This window comes from Styela clava, chromosome 3 (assembly GCF_964204865.1).
Source record: "Styela clava chromosome 3, kaStyClav1.hap1.2, whole genome shotgun sequence".
Taxonomy (NCBI): Eukaryota; Metazoa; Chordata; class Ascidiacea; order Stolidobranchia; family Styelidae; genus Styela; species Styela clava.
In genome coordinates, this window is record NC_135252.1 from 11,330,643 (window position 1) to 11,344,365 (window position 13,723).

Consider the following 13,723-nt stretch of genomic DNA (forward strand, 5'->3'; position numbering starts at 1 on the left):
AAACGAATATATCAAAGTTTAGACCATCGTCACGGAGTTGGTTCATTTTTTGACATCGGCGGACTGTTGAAGATGTTCAGTGGCGGTAGAAGATAATAAAAATGTCGTAATTCAAGAAATTTTAACTTTATGACACAATAATAACCTTGTATAGTCACTGGAATTCGATTGATTTGACTTCTCACAGTGACACACAAGCGTGAATTAGCCAATTTAATATTTAGCCTTCTACCAAGGCCGTATATATTTGTGTACTAAGTTTTTAAAAGCTAATATCAGTAAGATATTTATACTGACGTACGAAATAGGTACTTCAATAGTTATTTGATCTAATACACTTCGTGTACTTTATTACAGATACTTAGACTAAATATTAACTGCACTATTCAAATAACGCGTTTGGGACAGGCCGTATAAAAGGGCTCCCAAACGCCGAAGTCATCATGTCGAGCACAGATCCTTTACGTGAAATGCCGAATGCAGGTAAATCGATTACTAAATTGCTGTGTCTTGAAACAGCAGCTATTGTGGTTGGATCAAGCTTTCAATTCGGCTACAACACTGGTGTTATCAATGCTCCACAGGCTTACATAAAGGAGTTTCTTAATGAAACATATTATCAGAGGTATGAATAATTTTGAGCGGTTATGTTTATCATTCGTGATACATTTAACTCGCAATCGCGGTGTGAATATATTTCAATTTCAAATTTTTGGAAGGCTAAAACTACTATCTATTCCCGTGAGAAAGCCTGAAAAAAATAATTAAATCAATGTTGGATTTAAATAAATATTTTGATCACAAATGTAGCTGAGGATTTTTGTTAATATTTAACTTTATTGTGCAATGTGAAACCGGAAGGTCTCTACTACAAGATAAGTTCAATATTATACCAATAGCAGTAAGAGTTAACATGTTCATCACCTCGCGCAAATTTTGTTCGTCCCGCTTACTTACATGCCAATATTGTACCCGCACGCAAGTACTGTTTTCCCGCGCAATTTTATACAAATTCCCTTACGTTCACTATATTGACGTGGAATTTGCACTTCCGGAATTTAAAATTATCTTGAATGGCACATTGTTGAAAAAATATTTAGGCGGATTCTTAAACATCTCCCCAAATTATTAGGTGAGATTTTGCGCCGTGCCACTTCAGCGTGACAGTGCATAAATACACGATTGAATGGGTTCATTTACAATATTTGGAGAAAAGATTTGTCTGTCTATGTACGGGCTTGTATAATACACCTATGGTTCATGATAGATTGGTTGTGACAATTTTCTTTATTACATCATCCTACTGTATTCCCTCCGCTATCATTATTTGCATAAGCCTGTTATTCATGCAACGAAACCTTCCTATAATGCGATGAAATGTGGACACAATACCACACGCTGTAACAGATGAAGCGCGTAGAAGTGGAAAATTCCCGAATGTTTTTTTTTTCATCGTAGTCGTCAGGTTTAAAATGGAAACTTACACTCAAGCATTTTACGTCTCAATTGACAACATCTTTATTTCAATCTTTGCTAATACGTAGTGACAAGTAATTAAATGATGAGCTTAACAGCGAATGATGGCCATTTTAAAGTTACGGGAATTCGGAAGTTAGATGCATTGTCAACGGAATAAAATTACTTCCATTGTTAATGGCAACGATATTTAATCGTCAATTCATTCAAACCGAAATTATCCGAGGTCAGAATGTGTCACTAACGTGCCGAAACAGTGAATGCTGAAACTATTTTCTAAGTTTACCGCAATTGTTGCATTCACACAATGCCTGTTTTCATTTACACCCTCGTTATCATTTCCAATCACCCAAATTTATTGACAATATACCATCCCATAATTATTCCTTCCGTTTTGTTTCGAATGAAAACACGAACCGATTATGACATATTTTCAAATAGATGTGTATTATGGCATAGTGAACGAAATGAATTCACTCTTTACGTTGCGAAACGGTATCCATGCAACCCGTTTATTTATTGTGGTATTGGGTCACGTTCATAACAAAAGAATGCTCTTCTGTATAAAATAAAAAATAACTATCTATGGCATCCGATCATAAAGAAATATTGGAACTGTATTTCGATTGTCAAAGGTTTCATAGTGACTGTGCATATAATTGACCATTTGGAATAATATTCTTTACAATGAGAGGAAATTTGCGTTTGTTACGTTAGTCGTTTAATATGATGCTCTTAACAAACCAGATGGTTTATTTACCTAAATGTTGTTCGTTTGTTCGTTATACGAAGAAATATAGTAGAAATAACTAGTGACAAATACTGCAACTTGTTAATATCTGCGTGGTCTGCCCAATTCTTTACGCCCCGGCTTTTATGGCAGGCATGACTTGGCTAATACTGTAAAATACCATGAATCGAAAAACTCGCAAATTTCTTTATTATAAAATGCGTTTAAAACGGGTCATAAAGGTTGGCCTTTGTATTAGTGATATTTTACGAAATTATCCTATTTTTAATCTTGTTTTCATATTAATATTTTTATCTAGGTATCAGACACAGATCACGAGCAGCACTTTGACATTGTTATGGAGTTTTGCTGTGGCAATTATCGCGATTGGTGGGATGCTGGGGTCGCTAATTGCGGCACCGATGTCTCAGAAGTTCGGTCGTAAGAAATCTCTGTTGCTGAACAACATACTTGCCTTCATAGGAGCTGGTCTGATGGGATTTTCCAAACTTGCTTCGTCATACGGCATGCTTATTGCTGGTAACATATGTTATCTTTAAAAAAATTTAATTTGTTACATTTACGTATTCATGCATTATTCATTGATAGTGTAGCAGATTTTTTACATATGTCGTTGTCCGTTAGTTTTCACTCGTGATGATAACCTCATTTTATTACTACTTCTGATTAAAAAAAAACTTGTACCATTACTGGTTTATTGATCAATTTGTTTGAGTAATTTAATAATCTATCACAAAAATCACAACAAATACGCACCGCGTAATATTCAAAGAAATTGAATGTTACAAATGTATGCATAATAAATCATTTATTCCTTTACTGGAAACGCCACTGTCTAATATTGCATTCATAATCAGCTTAACGGTGTTAAATATTTGTGACAGCCGAAATTGAAAGTTTTGAGGTACATTTATAATACTTGAAACATATGGTGCTTTTCGCGAAGTATCACCACCCAAATAGGAGCGAAAATAAGTGACTGATCCATAATAGAGGATATCCGGCTTTACAAGAAATATAATACGATCCCGCGTACGCAATGCCATAATTCCTAACAATGATCGCCACAATGTCTATGTTATTTGGTGCTGTGTTGCATATATCCCAAACTTCAATAGTAATTTCATGTAATGATTTTTTATGACATGCGCGCATTATTGATTTCCTAACTTTCGGAAATACCACTCATTACATTTTGTTTTAAAATTGTATTGACATTTCAAGTCAAAACATTGAAAAGCATGCTATAGTTTATTGTTCGAGATACGTGCACAATTGGTTGAGCCATACTCAAACGATTAGCGAATGGGTTAGGTGTGACCAACCTTCAGATGGTGAAGAATCCAGCGTAAATCCGAGGGCCTGTTCGTACATTGCGATTCAGAGCATGCAATAACAAGCAATAAGTCACGCCGAGACTGGAAAACCAGTCGCGCTGTTCGCGAGAACGATATATCCAATATTATGCCGCGTGCGAGATCGGGGAATGGCTGATATCTCGTGGTTCACGAATATTCATTTAACCGCTAACGGCTAGGCAGTGACCCCGTCATCAATATTTATGATTCTTATGTCTTTGACTGTCATTAATATATTCACAGGTCGTTTCGTCATTGGACTGAATAATGGCATCAACATGGGTATAGCACCCATGTACTTGACCGAAATATCCCCCGTGAAATATCGAGGAATACTTGGGACTCTTAATCAGCTGGGAGTTGTTTCTGCCATTTTGCTTTCGCAGGTAAATTATTATAGCTGTTAATTGAATTCCTCTTATTAAAATTGTGTGGTCGTAATTGCGGCCACATAACACTGGGAACGATACTGGGCTAAATGATCAAAATGGATCAATTGCTTTAGGTTAGGCACACATCAACCATGTTGATTGTTATCGCAAAATTATAATTTAATACAGGTTTACCGTTTAAGCGGCAAACGCATTTCACAACTGAGAAATATAAATTTCGAATGTTCTTAGTACTGTGGTTCCCAACAATTTTTCATATATTCCTCGCTTTGACTATTTGGGATCTCTTTATTCTCCCCTCACTACACATAAAAATTCTGTGTTTCGTTATTCATTCATTCTTTAGTTTGGGAACCTTAGCTAATGTTACTGGCAATTCGCATTCTGGCTTTTGCCTCATTTTAAATATTCTATATCGTGATAGCGTGTATATAAACTATATACTACATCAGTAAAGCTACACCGATACAAAGTAATATTTTTGTATTTCCTATACATGAAAAAACAAAAGTCGTCCACCAGGAGGAACTCGCCCTGGCCATTTGAAATCGCAGGACAGTATTTCCACGTTTCTTATTACGAAGTCACATTTTTCGCAAACAATGTAGGACCGCTTTGAAATATTTTGTATGTGCAATGCAAACATTGTTATAGCTATTCTATTGCATATGATTTTGTTTTGAGCACCGCCATTGATATGCGAAACATTAGTTATGATCTGGAAAAACGAAATGAAATGAACTATATTGCCTCATTGTAAAATACATTTACAAAGTTGCAAAAAATTGTTCGCATAAAACTCTTTCTTTAACAAAAGCATTCAAGATTTAATCAAAATAGACGAGGGCTGCTTTTGTAAATTTACAATGTAGATAAAACAAATTGAGCAGAAATGCGCCAAAAATCAGTGAATTTGTAAAGTAAATTTGACGACTCATTTTATCAATGCTTTTAGTAAATATTAAAATTCCATTGTATATTGAATTAAAGTGTCTAATGCGATCGTGGTCCGTGTTTGAAGACCTGGGTATAACTTTGGAATGGCATCCATCAAAATTTAAGAATAATCCCTGTTAGGTGTGTCTAGGTATTATCAGTTATTCTTCCGCCGAGAGCCTTTCACTGATCCGTGTCAAATAAAGTAAAATGGGATTTTTTCTCTCAAAAACACATCCACGTCGAACTCGCTGCGTCCATTTTACGCCCTATCTTAGACAAACAAAAATCTTCATCGCACGCAATTTTTGATCGTAGCCAAATTCTTATTTTTGGTCATATGCCTGATATTGTTTGAAACACTGGCACCGATGACCGTGTTATTTATGCGGAATACAAAGTTTAAATGATAAATTTAAACATATTAAATCAAAATATTGTATTTTTTTCATCAAACATCGTAAATCGTATAATTTACAAATATATATTTGTATACATTAACCATTTCATATACATCAAAATATTTTTTTTGCAGGCAATTTTATGAATGCCCAAATTTTGTTATACTCATTATTAATTTTTAAATAAACGCAATTATTGCACTTCAATTATTGAAGTTGAATTGAATGTTTTTTTTTATAGAATGTTGAATTTAGAAATACAACTAGTGGTGCTTCTTTAATTTATCTATAGTCTATGGTAATGTTTAATATTTACCAATTTCAAATTTCAATATACGTACCTTTCAGGTTCTTGGTTTGAATTGGGTTTTGGGAACCGATGAGCTTTGGCCACTTCTTCTCGGTCTCACTGCCGTCTTTGCAGTTTTTCAAACCTGCACTCTCCCGTTCTGCCCAGAAAGTCCGAGGTAACGTTAATGAAACTACCTGTCAATATATTTTGAATATTTAGTAAAATTGTTACACTAGATTAGGTGTGACGATAAATGATAGCCATTTAAACGTAGCATTGGCTTGGATGTTATCACGTGTGTCTCAAATAGTTAAACCAATGAGCGATTACAACGACCCGGAGTTGAGAAACGTTTTATCGAAGGAGATTTCAGCATGTGGTATACACATTCAATTACAAAAATAAAATTTCCATTGCTTTATTATCATGTTTTCCCTATGCTTCACAGTACTTGGAATTGTATATTGCAATCTTTTTTATAAGTACGTTTTCAGTTTTTACACAATGGCATGCATTTCTATCAAGTTGTCTTTTTTAGATACCTTCTGGTGTACAAAGACGACGAAGAAGAGTCTCGCAAAGCTTTGGTTAAGTTGAGAGGAAAGGATTACGATATCACGGAGGAGATCGATAGCATGAAAGAAGAGTACGAAGAAGAGCAGAAAGAAAGATCTGTCGGTGGGTAGATTGCACTCTGATAGGCATTAGTGAGATGAAGATATCTGAAAAATAGTGTGTGATTTTAGGACTTCGTGTATATACATTTTCTGATATTATATATTAAACTTTATAGGAGTGCGTGATTGGGTTAGTTTAGGAGCTTATCAATTTTTTCAAGGCCAATTTGTTTTTAAACACTTCAGCTTCGGTGGGTCCTTCCTGGTGCGTCATCGTCGGACCACGGGAATTTTATCAATACTATTGCTGCTCAAGTTTGAATAAAATAAAAATTCTCATACCGGGTAACATTCTTGTATGTAGAACCTAGAACAACAAACGATAATTTCTTCCGAAGGTGTGTTTATGCAAATAATAATTGTTCTAATCATCGTTATTAGAACATTGTCAGAGCGTGCACCGTTGTGGGTAAACACATCAATTGTGGGTGATTCATCGTTGTGATTGTCCTTTCAATATCACGCTATGGGTGGGTAGAATTGCACGCGTAACGGTGACATTCAGTTTCACTTATATCACGCGATCGGCAAACACCAACATGGCGGATGTGATGAATATTAAATAAAGTTGCCGCCTATGCTGTATTATTTTTTTAGTTCATCGGAAACGCTGTTATTCTAAATCGGAGCAATGATTCCATATAATGTTTAGTTAGCATGATCTTGTGAAATTGCCATTCTTTGAGTAAGCTTATATAAGAGGATCTTTTGTACAAAGCCCCCGCCACGGCTCAAAATAAGTAAATTAGTAATTCTTCCATTAGGTTTGGGGTTAGGAATACAGATTGCGCTTGAAATTCAAATTTGTAAATCATTTCTAACCCGAACCTCAACTGGATAATTACTGAGTTTTGCATTAGTGGCGGCGGCTTTGTTCCAAAGATCCAAAATGCTACTCCTTTCTCTCATACCTCAGGAATCATCGAAATATTCACAACCTCCTACCTACGTAAACCAATGATAATAGCGATTGTAATGCAACTTTCTCAACAATTGTCTGGAATCAATGCAGTATTCTATTATTCCACTCCATTGTTCATAGCAGCTGGAATTCCCGAAGAGTACAGGTAACTTGTAATGTCACTTTTTGTAATTTATGTGTCAATTCCCGCGTCGAGAAATGGATCAGCGCTAAAAATCATTTTTTTTCTGTCGATTTGTCTGACTAAATTTTCAAAAACTCAATATTAATTTTGATTTTTTATTAACGTGGCGGGGGTGTTTTTCTCAAATCTCACATTCATGCATTAGTCGAGGGACTTTGTACAAAAGACCCTACAATTGTTCAGACGAGAAGTAGAAATGAAATAAACCACATAAGAGGAAACGAAAAAGCTTAGTGTATTTAAAGGCAATATTTGTAGAAAACATGAAATTCTTTTTCGATTTTTTCGTTAGTACATCACTGAAATCGTCATTCGAAAGCGAGCAACTTCGACGTATTCACTTCGATCATTCCTAAATGGTGTGAATTTGCACTAAATACAAACACATTTTATATTCACTCTTTCTTATACTCGTTACTTGAATGATTTTTTTTTATCAAATTTAAAGTTGAATTGATCGATTGGAATTACGTTAATTTAGAATTAACGCGGGTAAATATAAATCTTGTACTGATATCTAATTTTTTTAAGTTCTAGCCATCTTGATGACAATCATATCGACTCTATCACGACAATTCCAATGACCAGATAAACATGCCACTACACAATGTTGACCTTCTGTTAGTATTGCGCAGTAGAGCCCACAGTGACGTTTGCCTGCTCATATTACCGAAACAGAAATTTCTTATATTATGTAATTACGAACAGGGTTACATAACACAATTTTATTTATTTGATTGTCACCAGTACGCTACAGAAGTTCAACTAACGTCGGAAATGCGGTTCTATTTAACATACCAAAGGAAGGAAACAGAATAGCAAACGTCTCGCGCATCTCAACTTTTGTTACGTAAGAAACGATTCAGTGTTATGTAATACGAGACAGGGATGCCACATTTCGGCAATGCACTAAAAAGCCTCCGGTATATAACAGTGGTTAATACGATATCGATAAGCCGTAGCTGTCACAGATATTTCCTCTTCAAACTTTCAAACGCGATATCCCATTATGAAATTAAAAACTTACAAGGTCCGACTGCTACTGTATTATGAAACAACACAAGATAAACTTGAAACGACTTAACAGACATAAACGACAATGGAAAACAGATATATTCAACACAAAACGCAACTGGATTATATCGAAACACTACTGTTACATTCAATCAAAATAGGAAATAGAAAGAAAACAATTATACACGAAAAATTACATCACAGTAGCTGCTTAAGAAACGAACAAAATCCAGTCCATCAGTCAATATCATCTAATATTGTGGTTACTGATTACTGATATAATGGGTCACTGTAGTTTGGACAACTAATATACAAATGATGAATTGGTAATATAAATCAATTGGATCTTATATATTTCAAAACAAATCATTTTGAGTAAAATCGTATTGAATGTTTGAATCTTAGTCACAATTACGATACAGCTGATAAAGTTAAATATTTTCTCGATGTCATTATATTTAATTTTGATAGTTCGAATCCTATTACAGCTCCAAGGCATTAAAACTACGTGGCCTACAATTGTCTCTGTTTGCAAAAACTATTGGAGCCAATACCCCCATTGATAAATCACGATAAAAAATTGGCATCGGTACTGTATTTTAAATTAAATAATTGAGCAGGGGATGACTTGCGAGGATAATATATGTTAATAATATTTTCCCATGACCAGAAATTTCCGTCAATACATTTAGTCATGTACACAAAGGCACGTTTGCATTATCAGCATTCCAATGGGAAGTACAATGTCGACAATGAAGCCGCTAGGCAAAATCAGCTGTACCTGATGCTTATCTTACTTTTAAAATTAGAACAAAGAATTTGAGCTCGTGTCATTCAAGAAAATTAAACCCCCTGCTAGGTCAAACGCGTCAGAAACGTTTAGCGAACAGTTCCGATTCATTTGTTTATGTACATTCTTGGAACGCTTGCCAAAAAAAGTTTTTGATTTGTATCTGTCCCATATTATAATCTTATAACTTTACAGTATTAACAGTTAGCAGTATTTTATGAAGCATAAATTAACCTCTACTGCTAGGGCAAACATGTTCCAGTCATTTGACGATGTTCATGCACATTGTTTTAAGCTTGGAATGTTTCTCAATAAAGGTTTTTGAGTCTATGTATCTGTCCCATATTATAAATTTATAACTTTACAGTATTGGCAGTTAGCAGTATTTTATAAAGCGTGGTGGCAGTTTTTCTTTCCAATCGTAGTTCGTTCATAAACCAGGTCTGTGTGTTTGTCGTCATCAATTAATAAGCGGACCAATAAATAAGTATTAGTCCTACATAATGTTTGAGTATTCTATTCTACAAATTATGCTTTCCATGGACACCGTGACACCGTTTTGCCTACAGGGATTGTAATTTCATAGTAAAGATATTAAGATAATCTAAATATAAGTTACCAGGTTAATATTTTTACCTATTTTGAGTGTTGCATTTTTTATTGTTCTTCATGATAATTGGGAATATTATCAATCGAAAGCTCATACTTAAAGCTCATTTAAAGGTATCCCCGAAACCCATATCGAATATTAATAGTGTGCGTGGAAGATTTTGCTGTTACTCGCTCGATACATTTAAGACGTTTTATTCTCTAACGACATGCGTCCAACTCAACTTGATTGCAATGCGCTTTAACGGTTCAAAAAATTATTTTCAGTGCTTTGCCAACGGTTGGAGTTGGTGTTGTGAATGTGGTCATGACTTTGGTTTCTCTATCATTGATTGAAAGAGCGGGACGTCGACTTTTACACTTAACTGGATTGGCTGGAATGTTTGTGTGTGCTGTTGTTCTCACGGTATGTCGAATCTTATTTATTGCCAGTGAGGCCTTTAAATTGTACGTGCTGATACAAAATTGTTAGCTGATCTCATTTGTGAGTAGTAGTCTATTATACTATTTTTTGGAAAAGTCAGGTCGAAATTTTTTTCGAGAAATCCACTCAAATGAACAAGTTTAGCTAAAGTATAGTTAGTGGGTATACAACTTAAACCAAGTTTTCAGTTCACACTTAGCATTTCATATTGTAAATAAAATTCTTATGATCACTATATGCTTATTTTGACGACAGGTTGTCGGAAGAATTTGTTTGTTGAACCACTACTATGATTGCATTGATAACGTATTCATATATGCCAACAGTCTAATAGTTTGTTTCGTGTCATGTGAAGTGTACTTATAAAAGAATGCAAACACTCTCAAGGCCTGTCTTATACGTTTACCTGGGGATTAGATTTCTTTGCAATTATATCTGAATTTGGGTCTCACCTACACACAATGATTAATGCCGCGATTTCAATGAATATAAATGACTATTAAATTTCAATACATGTTATTTACTATATTTTTGCAGATAACTCTGACTCTTCAAGTAGACGCTGATTGGCTGTCATGGTTCTCACTGGTTCCTGTCCTGCTGTTTGTTGCTTCGTTCCAAATCGGACCGGGTTCCATTCCTTGGTTCATCACTGCTGAACTATTCACTCAAGGACCACGCCCAACGGCCATTAGCATCGCTGGTCTGGTGAACTGGTTGGGAAACTTTACCATTGCTTTGGCGTAAGATTTTGAGTTTTTACGTTATTTATTATTGAAGTTTGCTGTTTACACAAGGGTTAAATAAATATTATTATTCTATAGTTCAGAAACATGATAGAATTGGATTTTTTTGTATTTCTTCCGGCAAGGGAAAGCCATAGTATATACAGTATAGCGACCACGATCTAATACCAAATACACCTGACAACTGATAAGCGATGTACGAGGATTCATTTTCTTCTATTTTTACAGATATCCGCCACTGAACGAGCTCATCGGCGGATTCACCTTTGCAATATTTGCCGGCTTGCTGGCACTCTTCTGGATATTTACCTATTTGAGGGTTCCAGAAACAAAAGGTCGTACCATCAACGAAATTACGGCTCAGTTCCGTTCCGCCGTAGATGAATACGACGACAACAAAAAATTTTACAATTCGAGCACCAAATTATAATAGGATAGAAACAACACTGATTCGGCCGTGCCTGGATATAAACTTGATACCGGATCATGCTCGACTAAGCAGTTAAATCACTTTAAAGAAGCTCAAATTTGTTATCGTAGAAATCTTTTTTATTTTGCACCCTTATTAGTAGTATAGCAATGAGTAGTTTATATAATTTTATCACAACTATCCAATTTGAAGTTATCTTATATAAGTAGTATCAGTTTTTCATATCAACCATATGTATGTATTTGCCTTATTTTATACCAAAGTAAGAAAAACGTAAAAATTTAAACATTAGTCGAAACATTCTTTGATGTTCAACAATATGCATGGTGTCCATAATGGTATTTTTAATATTCAAAGATACACTCATGGACATTCCCTATAGCCTATAATTGAGTATTACATTCTGCATTGGTCAGGCCTGATTCGGTATTGAGTTGTATTCCGGGTTTTAATTTATTCACCAGTATATTGCTACAATTTCGCACGTTTCTATTCCTAAATCACTGTTACGATAATTTTCACTATCGAATCCTAACGCACATGCAATATAGTTTAGGCAGAAAGTGTCTTTTATTATTCTCTACCGGAGTACAACGAAAAATAAAATGCTCTGAATTGTTGAATGATGTGTTAAATGCAGTGCCAACTCGACAGGTTTTATTTAACTAAATTTGAGATAAATGAAACAAAGAAACTTATTCAGTAGAAGAAGTACCTATGAGAAACTTAAAAAATTGATGATGCAAGCTCCCGTTATAATATATTTATATACTGTAAATCCATAAGCGTCGAGACAAATCCTAGAATATTCAGCCTAGTTGCCAACTTTGATAAATCAATAAGGATGGATTTAGTCAAGTAGTTACGTGAGCACTCGTCTAGACAGGGTCGCAAAGTCAAAAGTATGTTTTCACTTTACTCGGAATCGGATTTCAAATACCCGTAAGTCAGATTCAAAATTCTTCAAAGTCGGCAGTCGCAAACCTTCAAGGGTGATAACTTTGGTCGAAACTTCTTATCAAAAATCACTAATTTTACTTTACGTCCACAAAATTGAGTCTTTGTTGAGCCAAAGTCCAGCATTCATTTATGTATTCGATTGTTTTGATAATCTTACGCAATATATACTTTAAAAACATAAATAAAAGTAATAGCCTTCCAAAAATACGATCTTTAACCACTGGAAATTTCAAAGCAGTTGGTCCAGTAGTTAAAGAGAGAAAAGCGATTTTTTGAACAACATTAATAAGAATGAGAAAAAAAAATTATTACAGCAACAAAATAACAAAACGATCCATATGTACATTTCGTGTTCAAAAAGCTTACAATTTTGTAGGTAACGTACATCACCTATCTCAGGAGTCGGCAACCTTTTGTCGCTCGCGGGCCAAAATTAAGGTTGCAAGTCATTGATGCGCGCACATATTTTTAGAAAGTTGAAAAACCGAACGGATGGTACTTTTCATAATAAACATCAAGTAGTGATACATCTCTCGAATAGAATATAGATTTATTTCCTCATTGCATCTCATAAAATCCCATTTGAATATTTTCAGCGCCATTAAACCATTTGCACTTAGCATCAACTTTTCTGCGTTTTGTTGCCATTTGCTTAATTATAATTAAATTATATGCTCATTAAAAGAGTAATTGTGAATTATATAATTGTTAGGTTATAATATAATTTAGTCTAAAGAATATATTCGTCAAAACGAATGTTTTGTTACTATAATTTAGTGAAGCGTCGCGGGCCGGATTATAGTGCTCCGCGGGCCGGATCCGGCCCGCGGGCCGTAGGTTGCCGACCCCTGACCTATATATATAATGCATTTTTGCAAATAAAAAAAAACGTGAAACTAATGTGTTAAATGCAATAGAAAATGTAAATATTTTTAATCTTGAAACTATAAAATAAAGTTTTATACCATGTTGCCATACATCATTTTAAAACGCGATCGCTGCGCCGGCTGCTCATTGTTATTGAGGATACATTTGTATCAAAAATCATTGTAATATCCACCGATCAAGCTATATTAAGTTGATACATAATCCGCTAGGTGGCAGAATAGATTTGAGATACAAATAACGCTCAGGGGAAACTCTGGTAGGGTGACTAATGTGCTCTATCACCAAGTGATAAAAATCCCTGAGTGCAGACTAGATTCTATCGCATGGATGAAATAAAAAAAAGAATATTATATGGAAAATTTATATTCCAGAATATTGCAGTTGCATAATAAAATTCCGATTTCTTAATTCCAATATAAAGTTTTATTTTAGTTTGTTAGAAAGATACTTCGTTTTCGAAATAGGAAAATCAT

At 34.7% G+C, this 13,723-nt stretch overlaps 1 protein-coding gene across 1 annotated transcript; it reads left to right on the top strand.

Annotated features, from left to right (window-relative positions):
- Positions 1-343: 343 nt before the first annotated feature.
- LOC120342951 (solute carrier family 2, facilitated glucose transporter member 1-like) lies at positions 344-12,025 on the top strand. The gene is made up of 9 exons (XM_039412011.2): positions 344-625; positions 2,526-2,746; positions 3,829-3,971; positions 5,663-5,781; positions 6,145-6,284; positions 7,200-7,350; positions 10,070-10,208; positions 10,764-10,969; positions 11,201-12,025. Exons 1-9 carry the CDS (start codon positions 444-446, stop codon positions 11,400-11,402), a joined length of 1,503 nt encoding a protein of 500 aa, XP_039267945.1. The 5' UTR covers positions 344-443; the 3' UTR covers positions 11,403-12,025.
- The last annotated feature ends 1,698 nt before the right edge of the window (positions 12,026-13,723 follow it).

What these genes read in the sequence shown, in the direction of transcription:
- LOC120342951 (XM_039412011.2), top strand. Translation starts at nt 444, where the DNA reads ATGTCGAGCACAGATCCTTTACGTGAAATGCCGAATGCAGGTAAATCG. An exon ending in GGAATTCCCGAAGAGTACAG is followed by an intron (nt 7,351 to 10,069) that starts GTAACTTGTAAT and finishes AATTATTTTCAG; the next exon opens with TGCTTTGCCAACGGTTGGAG. An exon ending in TGTGTGCTGTTGTTCTCACG is followed by an intron (nt 10,209 to 10,763) that starts GTATGTCGAATC and finishes ATATTTTTGCAG; the next exon opens with ATAACTCTGACTCTTCAAGT.